The sequence below is a fragment of the Wyeomyia smithii genome, chromosome 2 (assembly GCF_029784165.1).
Source record: "Wyeomyia smithii strain HCP4-BCI-WySm-NY-G18 chromosome 2, ASM2978416v1, whole genome shotgun sequence".
Taxonomy (NCBI): Eukaryota; Metazoa; Arthropoda; class Insecta; order Diptera; family Culicidae; genus Wyeomyia; species Wyeomyia smithii.
Window position 1 is genome coordinate 209,218,379 of NC_073695.1, and position 12,945 is coordinate 209,231,323.

The 12,945-nt window shown below is 39.9% G+C and overlaps 1 protein-coding gene across 2 annotated transcripts in view; it reads left to right on the top strand.

Moving 5' to 3' along the window:
• Nucleotides 1–12,563, top strand: part of LOC129722013 (heat shock 70 kDa protein 4) — a 29,504-nt gene extending 16,941 nt beyond the window's left edge. The window contains exons 2-6 of one of the 2 annotated variants that reach the window (XM_055675184.1): nucleotides 7,679–8,350; nucleotides 8,416–9,238; nucleotides 9,585–9,689; nucleotides 10,625–10,726; nucleotides 10,792–12,563. In XM_055675184.1, coding sequence (XP_055531159.1) covers nucleotides 7,679–8,350; nucleotides 8,416–9,238; nucleotides 9,585–9,689; nucleotides 10,625–10,726; nucleotides 10,792–11,508 — 2,419 coding nt within the window. In that variant the 3' untranslated portion in view covers nucleotides 11,509–12,563. The remainder of the gene's footprint in view (nucleotides 1–7,678; nucleotides 8,351–8,415; nucleotides 9,239–9,584; nucleotides 9,690–10,624; nucleotides 10,727–10,791) is intronic. The other variant, XM_055675185.1, reaches the window with a different exon arrangement.
• Nucleotides 12,564–12,945: the final 382 nt, after the last annotated feature.

Sequence of the window (12,945 nt, forward strand, 5' to 3'; positions counted from 1 at the left end):
TCGAGTTTTTTGAAGTATAATAAGATGTATTTTTATTAGAATCTGTACATTAATTTATCTTTTCGAATGTGTTTGATTGCTACAGTCATGTTTTAGGAGCAAAATTGAATAACAAGCGAAGTATTATAAAGAAAAAAATGCTTTGGCCGCCATTGCTGATTTTTCTTTCACGTACCCCCTGAAGGCTTTTGACTACCCCCACGGGACGTGTACCACAGGTTGAGGAACCTTGTGTGCCTCAAAACTCGCCAGGAGGCTCATTCGATTACTTCAATGTTTCGATTACCTTAAATGTTTAGATTAAATATATAGTTTGAAATTTGTTCTTTGCGTGCGATTGATTTTATTTTACATTATCATACTAACTCGTGGAAAAGATAGGAAGGTAGTTCACATTGTTGAACAACGTAATTCTGTTTCCCAAGTCTCGTAACTACGTACACTCCCCTCACGAGGAAAGTTTGAACCATTTCACCCAGTTTGAAGTGCTTTGCAGCACTCCGAAAAGTTTAGAATCATGTGAAATGGGCAGGTTTATGTAACTCTGTCTCGTGATTCCGACAATCTAGAGAATTGGGTCTTCAGCAATGTTGTCGGAATTCGACCGTAACGCGGCGCTAGTGTGAATGTAGTTAGAAGTATTTTGAATTTAATTTATCTCGGGAATCCAACTACTTAGAGAGCTGCGGTCTTCAAGAAAGTTGTTCAGAAGGTCGAGTGCTTCTGGTTGGCTAAAAGTTCGGTTCGGAATTTCGCTCGACGACGTGATAGTGTGCACGAAGCTTGCCGCCTAAGGTCTTTTTTACGCGGGGGATGCGTTCCAAATTTGTATGGACCCGCGTAAAAAAAGACTTTTTTGAGTTGCAAATATAACGAAGAAAATCGTACTAAAATGTTTGAACCTCGTTTGAATATGATAGTGGTCAATTTAAAGACCAAAATGCAATATTTTAAAGTTTGAGTAATTACACTAAAAGTTGTGAATTTTTTAGAAAACATATGATCACTCGTGGCCTAAAACAAAAAACGTGATTAAATGAGGTCGATATCTTGTAGTGTTTTTAAATAATGGAGGAAAGCAATGCGCGTAAAAAAAGATCTTACTGTACGCAAAATTCCGTGCGGTGGAAAACACATTTTTGCATTCATTTCTGCTGGTTTAGTATTTATTTTTCTTGTGTGATTTTCTAATAAATAACACCGGGAAGAAAAAAGAAATATCTTCAAGAAAAATTTGTATACAAGTTACGACGCTTGTACTTGCATTCAAATGTATGTTGAAAAATATCACTTTATCATTATTATTAAGTACACTAAGGTCGCTTTTCACGCGGTTTTTTACGCGGGTTTTTTGACGTAGGACTACGTCTTTGTTTTCTATACTAGATTACACTTTGTGAAATTGAAAATGAAACTGGCAAATGTTGCGTCAGATTTCAAACGATTATAGCGAGCGAACGACTTAATGCATCTTAGTCATTTATATGTCGGTGGATAGATAAAATGTGTAACAATTTTTTGATATAATGTTCAACATTGTTGCTTTACTGCTTCATGGTAAAAAAGGTGAAAAGTTCCAAGGTCAAGCTTTCCCATATATTTCCCTCGTTATTGGCTTGCTTCCCGAGCACAGATAACAATAACATGTACGAAATAAATTCCACTGCCTACATATTTCGACTCAACAAAGTGTTTTGGTTTGTTTGTCTTTCTCTAAGCTGCGTGGCCACGCCCTAATGGCAAAAATCTACTCTGAACTCGATACAAAAGACTGCGTGTAGAAAATTCAGCTTCAGTTTGAAATTCAGCTTCACAGTCTACTTCCAGGCACTGCGGAGCATGTTACCTTTATTTTGCATACGGCAGCAACAGTTACCATCGTACGCTGCAGGATATTTTGCTGGCACAGCTGCTGGAGGGTACAGCGGAGAGCAATTTTTATGCGCGGCCATTTTTTTTTTGTTAGGGAATTAGAATTACGTTGTCCATTGATGTGAACTTTTGTAATATATCCCAGTCAATTCCGTGTCCCCTTGCAAAATACAATGACCACTATTGTTGAGTGATCAGGTACCTGCACCGGCACGCTCCCAGTCAGGTGAAATATGGTTTATGAAGCCAATCACCTTCCCAGGATTCAAAGACCAAATCTCTTTGGGCTGTAAACAGCCACTGCCAAGAAACCTTGATCTGCGTTTTACAAAAGCGACAGATATCATCCTGAACCCGGCCAATGTTCTTTAAATGATATCTACTCGCAATATTAATAGAGCAAAGGTTAGGCAGATACCTACCGCCGTATTGGGGAAAATGTTGCATGCTTCCTATATGTACACGCCTAACATGAAATTCGATCAAAGCGCTCGGGGATATTACGTCACAAAGCTTGTTTTGAAAATTGCAGTGCGTTCATTTATGTGAAGTTGACGGAGTGCATAGTTCTTGAAACGCCGTTTTGCTCAATAAAATCATGTGAAATTCCGGAAGGCTTCGAAATTCCGTCTGTAAGAAGTCTGCGATTTAAACATAAGGCACAGGCGGAATTAATAGCTAATAATTAATAGTTGGTTGAGAAATCCAGAGACAATTATGAGGAAGATCTCTTAAGAAGTGAGCAGGTGAAACCATCGCAAGAATGGTTCGATTCATCGAATTGCATGAACGCATCTTGTGACTGGATTTACAATGCGGCAGAGATACCTGTGTTTAGTCATGTTGAACATGTTAAAAAAGTCTATTTCAAATTTCAAAAAGCAATTTCCCGAAGTGTTTCAAGAAAGGATCGAAAAAATATGTTGTTACACGTATCAACATTGGATTAAAACACATGGAAAAAATATTCTAGAGGGAAATATTAACAAGTACAAAATAGTTGATGAGAGACCACGGTATTTTTAGAAATCGTTGTAGGTACTATTACAGGAAAAAATAAATTACAGGGAAAAATATTTGAGACCATCCGAAATCGTTTCGAGAAAATAGCAAGAAAACAAGGCACTTTGCAGAATAAAAATTGATTTTGATTCTTGATTTATTTATGTAATTTATTTTTATGGTGTGTTTTTAAGAAATCTTACCCGATCATTGCTATTATTGCTTAAAATCCTGTTTTATCTTGCTTAAAATCCTGTTTTATCAATATCTTCCAATGTGTTGTGATGGAACCTTCGACGTCGTGACGTAGAAGCTTTTAGCATCTGGTTTGTTTACTATGTTTTCGTTACCAAGACAATCAAACTCCTTCTTTCTCCTAACCTGTCAATCTATTATCGTTGATCTACTCGGACAGTGCCCCGTTACTAGGCCGACGTATGTACAAAGAGCTCTTTTGTTGAGCTCTAGGAGCTTTTTCGAATGATTCTCGTTTGGTGTGATAAATCTTTTAGATTGGGAACACTTTTTGACATCCAACCAATTGGTTATCACCTTTTGTTCCTCCCAGCGTTTAAGCTCCATTTTCACTGCACAGTTTGATATACCGCAGAAAGGTTCTGGGCCGATAAACTGTGAGTTAGATCCTTGTTTTGCAAGTGCGCGGCCAATAAAATATTCAATACTACCGGTGGTGGTGCGATCATCAGCGCTCTATAGCACACATTTCTAGCTGAAAATTATGGAATCGGTTCTTTTTAGAACTATAAATGCTTAAAGATACGAGTTATGAGAATTTTCGCAACTACTTCTAGTGTAAAATTTTCATGTTTTCATGCATCGTTAGTTTTACAATAACGACCATCAAATAAAAACGGTAATGTTGCCTATGAACAGTTTATCGCAGCATATAATGTATACATTTGGTCCTACGTCACCATTTCATACAACCTCTAGGGCTGTATACCTTGTAGTATATTAACCGGCTTTTTTACGCGAATTCCGGAACTTACGCGGTATTTTTTTTGCCCGGATTTCGGTTTCCCTTCACTCGGAATGCAAAACTAACGATGTTTTTTTTTACGCGGATTCCGGAATTTACGCGGTTTTTTTACGCGGATTCCGGAATTTACGTGTTTTTTTACGCGGTTTTTTTACGCGGCACGTATACCCCGCGTAAAAAGCGACTTTAGTGTATTTTTCTTGCTTTTTGACGACACTTCTACTGCCTTTAGACTTGTTTGTTGCTAAATTGATAATATACGCTGTCGAAAAACCAATAACATTAACAAAACGGCTTTAACTTTTTTCTTTCCCCTAAATTTTCAACAGTTTTGAATGGGAAGTGGGGGGTGCCTTCGACATAAAATGAAAATGAAATTCGTATCGGCCTAATTTAACGAGAAAGGTGGAAAACTTGGTACCGGTTTAGACCAAATAACAGTAAGAATGCTGTTGGAGCCACGCACAAGTGTGTGTGGTATAATTCAATGAAATATGAAATACATTACACGTTGGGGCTACAAAAATATGTGCGTGGTTTATTTACAACGTATACAAAATTTATTATATACTTTTACGTCTTATTTACGCGAGTTGCTTTTTTCCATTACTCAAAAACTGTACAATCGACCTCATTTCAATCAAGGTTAAGGTTTTCGTTTGTTTTAAATTGCCAAGATATAGATAAGGGGCCATCCACATACCACGTGGACAGGTTTTAAACGATTTTAACCCCCCCCCTCCTCCGTGGACAACTGCTCATATAAATTCTTTTTCTTTCGTATGGACCGTGGACATTACACATACCCCCCCCCCCCCCCAAGCTGTCCACGTGGTATGTGGATGGCCCCTAATTGATATTGCCAAGTTACTTTCTCACATAGGAGATTGCCGAGATCAGAGTAGGAAAGACTAACAAAACAGGTATCTGACTCTCATCATCCCCCTTAGCTCCCATCCGCCACCCGGGAGCGCGCGCCCTTGGGCTGTCAAAACTCTTATGGAGCTTTGAGGCTCAATCTTAGGATTCCGTAAAGCTATAAGAACCCGAGATAGAAGCTCAACCACCAAACCCAGGGATTTGAAACCAGTTTAAGTTAATAGTAAAAAATTAAAAATAGGAGATTAAAAAATAATAGTGTTTATTGAAATCAAACATAGAGTAAAAAAATGCAGGTCGCAATCTCTTGATGAGCAGCTCTTCTATTCAGTCTGTCAATTCGAAGCCAGATAAAGCTTTAGGCACTCTTCGACGCCCGCAACATGCAATCTGAAAATTGATTTTTTCCGATATTTTTACAGTCGTTTAATACAATACAGTTCGTTTAATACAAACAAAAGACCTCGAAATGCTACTACGATGTTAGAACGATCTGCCGACTCCTTTCTCACCTTGCCGGGTAGCGGCAAAACCTAAACTTAGAAATTTCACCAATCACACTGATATTCTTCACAACAAAACGCTTTATTTCTACTAGAACATTACGTAAAACTAAAACGCACACAACTCTTACTTGGCAACTCGTTTCGGTAATTGCAAAAGGTTCAATAGCTCCGAAATATTTGAGCTAGCTATTGTAGAATCCAATTTTAATTGTATAGCCATTCCTAAATCTTCATTTGTTGTTTTGCTGTGTATTGAATTATTGGGGCTAGCACTATGAATGATAACAATAAATAATGTAAACTGAAAGTTGGCTGTAAATTTTTCCTAGAAGAAAAAGACACGCTCTGGAGGCAGAATGGATGCCAACAGTTGGCTGTTCTCTGGTGTTCTTTCTAAATGAACACCATCAATTCAATTAGTAATAGTCGTGTGACTACACCAAGGTCTTCATTGCTTATGGCATTGTTAACGAATGCGCCGCTTCTGAGGGTTAAGGTTTGTTTAATTCAGTGGTTTTCAACCTTCTTCAGTGTATGCACCCCCTTTTGATAATTTACACAAGCTTTTCCCCCCTATTGGCACCATGAAAGAAAAGTTGTAGTAATTAAAAAATATAAGACTTTTTAAACTTTAATTTTTATCAGATTTTAAGCAGGAACAGGAGAACATCAATACACGGGCATACAATTCAGCATCTCTTGTGAAGGTGTGCCCTTTTCACATGTTTGGCGAGAAATGTGCTTGTTGACGATGTTCACATGTTTGGCGAGATTTGACGTATGAATGCCTATACACGCTCACTCTGGATAACCCAAAACTGAGTCAAAACCTAATCAGTTTCGCTAAAACCGTATGTACTCAAAATTGAGTAGAAGTTGTTTTACTCATTTTTGAGTACCACCGAATGTTGTAAAAATTGAGTAAATATTACCCATATTATACCTGATGCGCGATGCGTAAATGTTACTCATTTTCGACTCAAAAATGAGTACTTTAAGCTTCAATGAGGGAATTTCGGAAAAATTATTATTGACTCGATATTATTATATTTTGCCTTTTTAATGAATTTTATTTTAAAAAAGGCTTATTTCAAGAAATTTACCTTTGTTCGCTGGGACACGGGAGATCTTTGAATTTATTCGCCGTATATCCAACCAACGAGTGCTGGTGAAAAAGAAAAATTGGCATTAGTTGCAGTCAATTATTTCAAATTATGAATTACCTACCGATAACAACTAACTTCAAACATTTCTATTTCTTCCTTTTTTCAGACGGTTTGCTTGGTTTTCTGTTTGCTTTTAATTGCAAAAAAATAACAAAAACAACACGCAAGCACCAGTTACCCAATTTTGAGGAAATTTGCCGCCATGATCAATTTAATTCTACTCATAATTTGACATCTTCGAACAACTGAAAAAAATGATTAAAATTCAACTCAGCCGCTGAGTAGCCCAGAGTGAGCGTGTAGAGCAAAATAATTCGCATAAAACTGCTGCATGGGTTTTTTGCGAGCTAATTCATTGGACACTGAAAAAAATGTCGCACCACCGTCAATCACAAAAGCGCATTACATGTGAAATTTTTCCACTCGCAATTCCCCCCTGCAACGGTCAAATTCCCCCCTAGGGGGGAATTCCCCCCCGGTTGAAAACCGCTGGTTTAATTGTTATACGATGTGATCTATGTGCGTTTTGTATAAGCTGACTTTTTTCTCTCCTAAAAACACGAAGCAAATGCTAAGTTTTAGTGCACTCTCGGTAATCAGCGAACAAATTCAGCTGCAAGTTCAAACCACATCCATGTCACGAACGTCATTCCCATACATTTTGCTTGAAGCCAATTTACTCTGGCTCTCTGGCTCGATTTTACGTCAAAAGGCTGTCAGTGCTTTCGAAACAGCCGATTAAGCTTCGTTCATGCGAGATCAGCTTTTGCTGCAAGTGGTGTGTAGAAATGTAAAAAGCGAAGAACGTTTTTTTTTTGTTTCGTTAGTTCTCTAGATGTTGTGCAGGACATAAATGAATATGTCCAGACATGTTTCAACACGTTCTGGACCATAAATTCAATATTCATATTGATATGTATTCATTAGAACTTTTCACGCAAAAAAAAAACGTGCAACAGCCTATGCGGCACAATGAACGGAGCTTAAGACCATATCATTAACAGTAGCGCCAGGAAACAGTGGCTTCAGGAAACAGTCGCCGTGACATGGGTCTGGTTCAAACCCAACTACTCACTCAACGGCTGCCCTGCTTTGAATCATACTTCAATCCATAACGCGTCTCTGTAACCGTAAACACGTTCACCAGTACGCTCACGCTTTTCGTCATCGGCTAAAAACAGCCCGTTCTAATAAACTTTTTTTTCTCTCGTTCTGTTTCTATCCTCCCACCTGGGTGTGCTATTTTTACACAGATCATGCGTTGCATTCGCCGGTCGAAATCGTGTGCTTGGCGTGGCCGCCAAGAACCAGCAGGTGACGAACATGAACAACACAATCAGCGGATTCAAACGGTTACTCGGTCGCAAGTACAACGATCCGCACGTGCAGAATGAGTTGCGCAAAATACCGTACAAGGTGGAACCTCGGCCAGACGGTGGAGTCGGTATAAAGGTTCAATATCAGGACGAGGAATGCGTATTTAGTCCGGAACAGATAACGGCCATGCTTTTCACCAAGTTGAAGGAGGATGCTTTTAAGGAGCTGAAAACACAAATCAACGATTGTGTGATTACGGTGCCGTCATTCTACACCAACGCCGAGCGGCAGGCTCTGCTCGACGCGGCCGGTATTTGCGGGCTTAATGTGTTGCGGCTAATGAGTGAGACAACGGCGACGGCTTTAAGCTACGGTTTCTACAAGCAGGATCTACCGGCACCGGAGGAAAAGGCCCGTAACGTTATTTTCGTTGACTTTGGACATTCGGCTCTGCAGGTTTCGGCATGTGCCTTCCACAAAGGAAAACTAAAGATGCTGGCCAGTTGTGCCGATCATGTTGGTGGACGGGACTTCGACTACGCATTAGCAAATCACTTCAGCGACGAGTTCCAGAGCAAGTACAAAATAGATCCGCGAACGAATAAACGGTAAGTTTTTTGACTCTGCCTCGTATTGTATAAATGTATTGAATCTGTATTTTTTTTCTTTATAGAGCCTTCCTCCGTCTACTGACCGAGGTTGAAAAGATTAAGAAGCAAATGTCGGCCAACAGCACAAAGTTGCCGCTAAACATCGAGTGTTTCATGAACGAAATAGACGTCCACTCGACGATGCAGCGACCGATTATGGAAGAACTATGCGCTGGAGTTCTGCAGCGCATCGAAACTACCATGAGAAAGCTTCTGAAGGACTCCAACCTACCGCTGGAGGATATACATTCCGTCGAAATTGTCGGTGGCAGCACACGTATCCCGGCAATCAAGCATTTGATTGAACAGATCTTCTGCAAACCGGCTAGCACTACGCTGAATCAGGATGAAGCGGTATCTCGCGGGGCTGCGCTACAATGTGCTATCCTTTCTCCAGCGGTTCGTGTCCGAGAATTTAGCTGCAGTGACGTGCAGGCTTATCCGGTACTGATCTCCTGGGAAGATGGAACCCAGCGCAATGAAATGAAGGTTTTCGAGCAGTATCACACTGCTCCTTTCTCGCGACTATTGACAGTACACAGACGGGAACCATTAACCATCAATGTGCACTATGAGCCGAACAGTGTTCCATACCCAGATCCTTTCATTGGTTCGTTCCACATCAAGGATATCAAACCGAATGCTAACGGTGATCCGCAGGAAGTTAAGATCAAAGTTCGCATTAACCAGAACGGCATTGTGTTGGTTTCGAGTGCTACCATGGTTGAAAAACGTGAAAGCGAAGAACCCGTCACGCCACCAGCTACAGCCAATGGTGAGCAGCAGCCTGCTTCGCCCCAGGGAGAAGAAGCTCCCAAAACTGGTGAACCTATGGACATTCAAGAGGTAACTGTCAAACCGGACTGCTAGTTTTTTGTGTGTTGTTTTATTTCACAACTATTTTGAATTGTCTTGTTCTAACCAAATGCACTGAAAGTTGTAATGAAAACAGGCTCGCTGCCATCTGTTCGAATCCTAGCGCCTAACCATGAAACCCTTTTGGATTTTTCTCCTTCCCTAAGAAATGTTTGTTTCTTCTGTTTTGTGGTACTTGTTTTCCATAGATCGAATCTGATCAGTTGTTTGGTCCATTTTTCGTGTCAGACGTTTTTCTAAAATAGTCGTCCACGTTTGGAAGTAGAGCCTCCTTCTGATTCTCTGTTCTCTATTCCTTCTCCACACCTTCTTCTAGGGTAGCGATGATGAGCAAGCTAGAAAAGATACTAAAACAGACAGCGAGAACAGTGGAGGTGGAGGGAGTTGGACGCAAAGAGTCAGCAGATGGTTTACCTCCTCGGTACGTCTAACAAATTACACAAACAGAGTATAACACTAATGCAAACAAATGGGCGAAATCAAAAGCTTGCAATGTAACACCCTAGTTTACACTATGTTTTTTTCTGCTCCAACACACTTTTCGTACTGTTTTTTCTTGTTTATACCGGTTCATTTCTCTAATATTGGCTTGCTGCAGTGGCTTCTTTCTTTCGAACCGTCTGTATCAAATCCAGAGAGTTGAAAGCCAGCGTCAAAAAAAAATATCGTTCCATATGAATTTAACAATTTCTCCGAAAAAAAGTGTTTTCGTATGTTAGGACGATTATAACATTTAATAGAGGGATGATACCATCGTTTAACTCTAGCGTTCAGTTTAACCCTAAGCTCCCTCCATCACACTTAGACAAAAACACAGCAAATTTAAAAAAATGCCTAGAAGCAGAAGTTCTTTGTTAGATCTTCCATAGAGATATATTCATAAAATTCGTGAAGTTTAACCTAAATGTTGTTTGCAACCTTAGTCTCATAATACTATATCAAATTTACCTGTAGGATACAGCCACTTTAATTATATTGCCGTTTGTGTCCAAATTAGGCACAATAACAAAAACAACAGTAATAACTTTAACACGCGGTGGGGTTAAAGTGACCTAAAGCAATAAGTCAGCAATCGATTATCAAGTCAAATCTACAATTTATTGTGGATTGCACGTCCTAAATTTCCCAGTTTTCATTGATCATTTCTGATGATGTTTCAATTAAAGACATCGAACCTTTTTGCTGGCCGGACTTGTATTTTCATTCACGAAACAATTTTACGACATTTTTCTAAATTCAGAAGAAATCTATGCTTGTCTTTCTATAATGCTACTGTATAGTCTGTCCCAAACGACACTACAGCTTAGTTATCCCCGGTGAATCACAGTTGTCTAACGAAACGCAATTTCTTTACAGGACAAAAAGAAGAAAGTGGTCACGAAGTCCGTTGATCTTACAATCGATTGCAAAACGCATGGTTTCATCAGTAATGAATTGTCTAATTATCACGAATTAGAGGTAAGTCGTAGGCTCTTTTACGTCAGTAAGCATTCCTGCCAAGTAACCCCCATTGTTATCCACAGATGAAGATGATCGCTAATGATCGGCAGGAAAAGGAACGCATTGATGCACGCAACGCACTGGAGGAGTTCGTTTACGAAATACGCAGCAAGATTCAAGAAGATGGCGAGCTTAGCGCATACGTCGATCCGGATGATGCGTCGAAAATCACCCTCCAGCTGGAGGACATCGAAAACTGGCTGTACGAAGATGGAGAAAACTGCGAGAGGGCAGTTTACAAGGACAAGTTGGCCACGTTGCGCCAACAAACCGATCCGATTCGAGTGCGCTGCGAGGAATACAACGGACACGAGCAAGCATTTAACGAACTTGGCCAGACGATTCAGTTAACCTATAAGGCAGTTGAGCAGTATCGCGCGCAGGACCCGAAATATGACCATTTGACCGAGACGGAAATTCTGAATATCAGCGAAGCCGCCCAGAAGGCGCAGAAATGGTACGAGGAGGCCCGTTCCCGGCTAGTAAATGTTCGCAAAACACAGGATCCTCCCGTTAAAGTATCGGACATCCGTCACGAAAATCAAACCCTGGCAACCTGCACGTCTTCGGTGTTAAACAGACCGAAGCCTAAGCCGCCAACCCCGCCTGCGGACAACAACGCTGCCAAGGATCAACCGCAGAACGGCGCAGATCACAGCAAAGATCAGCAGCAGCAACAGAACCAGCAACCGGACGGGAATCAGCCTAAAGATATAGAGGATAAAATGGACGTCGAGTAAGATAGCGAATAACTTTTTGCGTTTGCCTACATTATACACCCATAATATCACACAAACACAAACAAACAAAAGTAAGCTTTTTATTTAACGGTCATTTGTGTTGGATGAGAGGAAATTTAAACTGCTTTGGCAGATCTGTATAAATTCAAGATGTTCGAGTTGTTTCATTATTTTCTCAAAATTTAATGACAAACACATTTACGGTAAGGCAGCGACAGGCAGGGGATAACAATGAAGTTGATCCACTGTTCTTTACTAAATTTCGTGTCTTTTAATTTCTACGAATCAGTAACGGCAAGGAGAGAAGATGCGTATTTATCGTTATTCATTCTATAATTTTGTCTTTTTCTTCTTCAAATAGTAGTTTTACAAATCCGGCAAACCATCGTTATTTCCGCGAGCTTGAAAGTATGTTCCTTGACTTGGCTTATTTATTTCTAAGAAATTGAGTCCTAATTTATGAGAAATTGAATCGAGCTTTTGTAAGAATTTGTTGGTTAGAAATTGTATTCGATTGTTTGGTTGCGATCAGAATCCAGCCACTCTAGGCCTTTTTTTTACTAACTTCACTGAATAAAACATTATTTTTTGATCAAAAAGTTCGTAGAATATGAGTGAACACGTTGAAATTCGCAATGCTGCTCAAGCTTGAAGCACATCTTGTATTTTTTTTCTGATGCAAAAACCAGACTATGTGTGTAAGCGTTTCCAATAAATGTATGGTTGTTTGGTGCGAAAGTAAAATCATTAGATTGAATGAAGGCAAAATCTGCTAACTCTTAGGTCGAGGTAGAAAGTAACAGCATTAAATGAAACACGGAACAAATAGAATCTTATTGAAAATGTTTGTGCTACACAAATTGTAGCATTGATAATGATGATGGTAGTTCAGGTATGGTAGTAAGAAAAGATACATATTTTCCCTCTAAGGAAATGCGAACCGTTTCGTGTAACATGTGTTTAACGGAAAATTAACTCAAAAAGAATTCCTATACCCCATTTCCTGCCCATGTAACAACACTGCAAGAAAGTAAAAACCATTGAACCAATTCCGCTGAGCATTCGATACTGTTTAATTTGATGCCGAAATTTGTCCAAATCGATTCTAAACATGCCATGCCAATAGCAAAGTAAAGCCTTGGTGCTACATTCCAATTCGGAACTGGGGGCTTATTACGGATGTCAACTCACGGTGAGAACGAAGTGAAAGAATCTCACGGTGAAAAAAGACGCGTGCAAATCAAATGGGAATCACTATCACCGTGCCTATTACGGTTGTTATCTCACCGTGAAGTGACTCCCGTAATAAGCCCCCTTCGCAGCTGTCTGCTCAGTGTATAGGACGAATGCGGGGATAGCGCTACGATCCTACTGACACTAACAGTCTCTCCCGAGCCGATATTCGAACCTACGACGACTGGCTCTGCGACCTTTAAA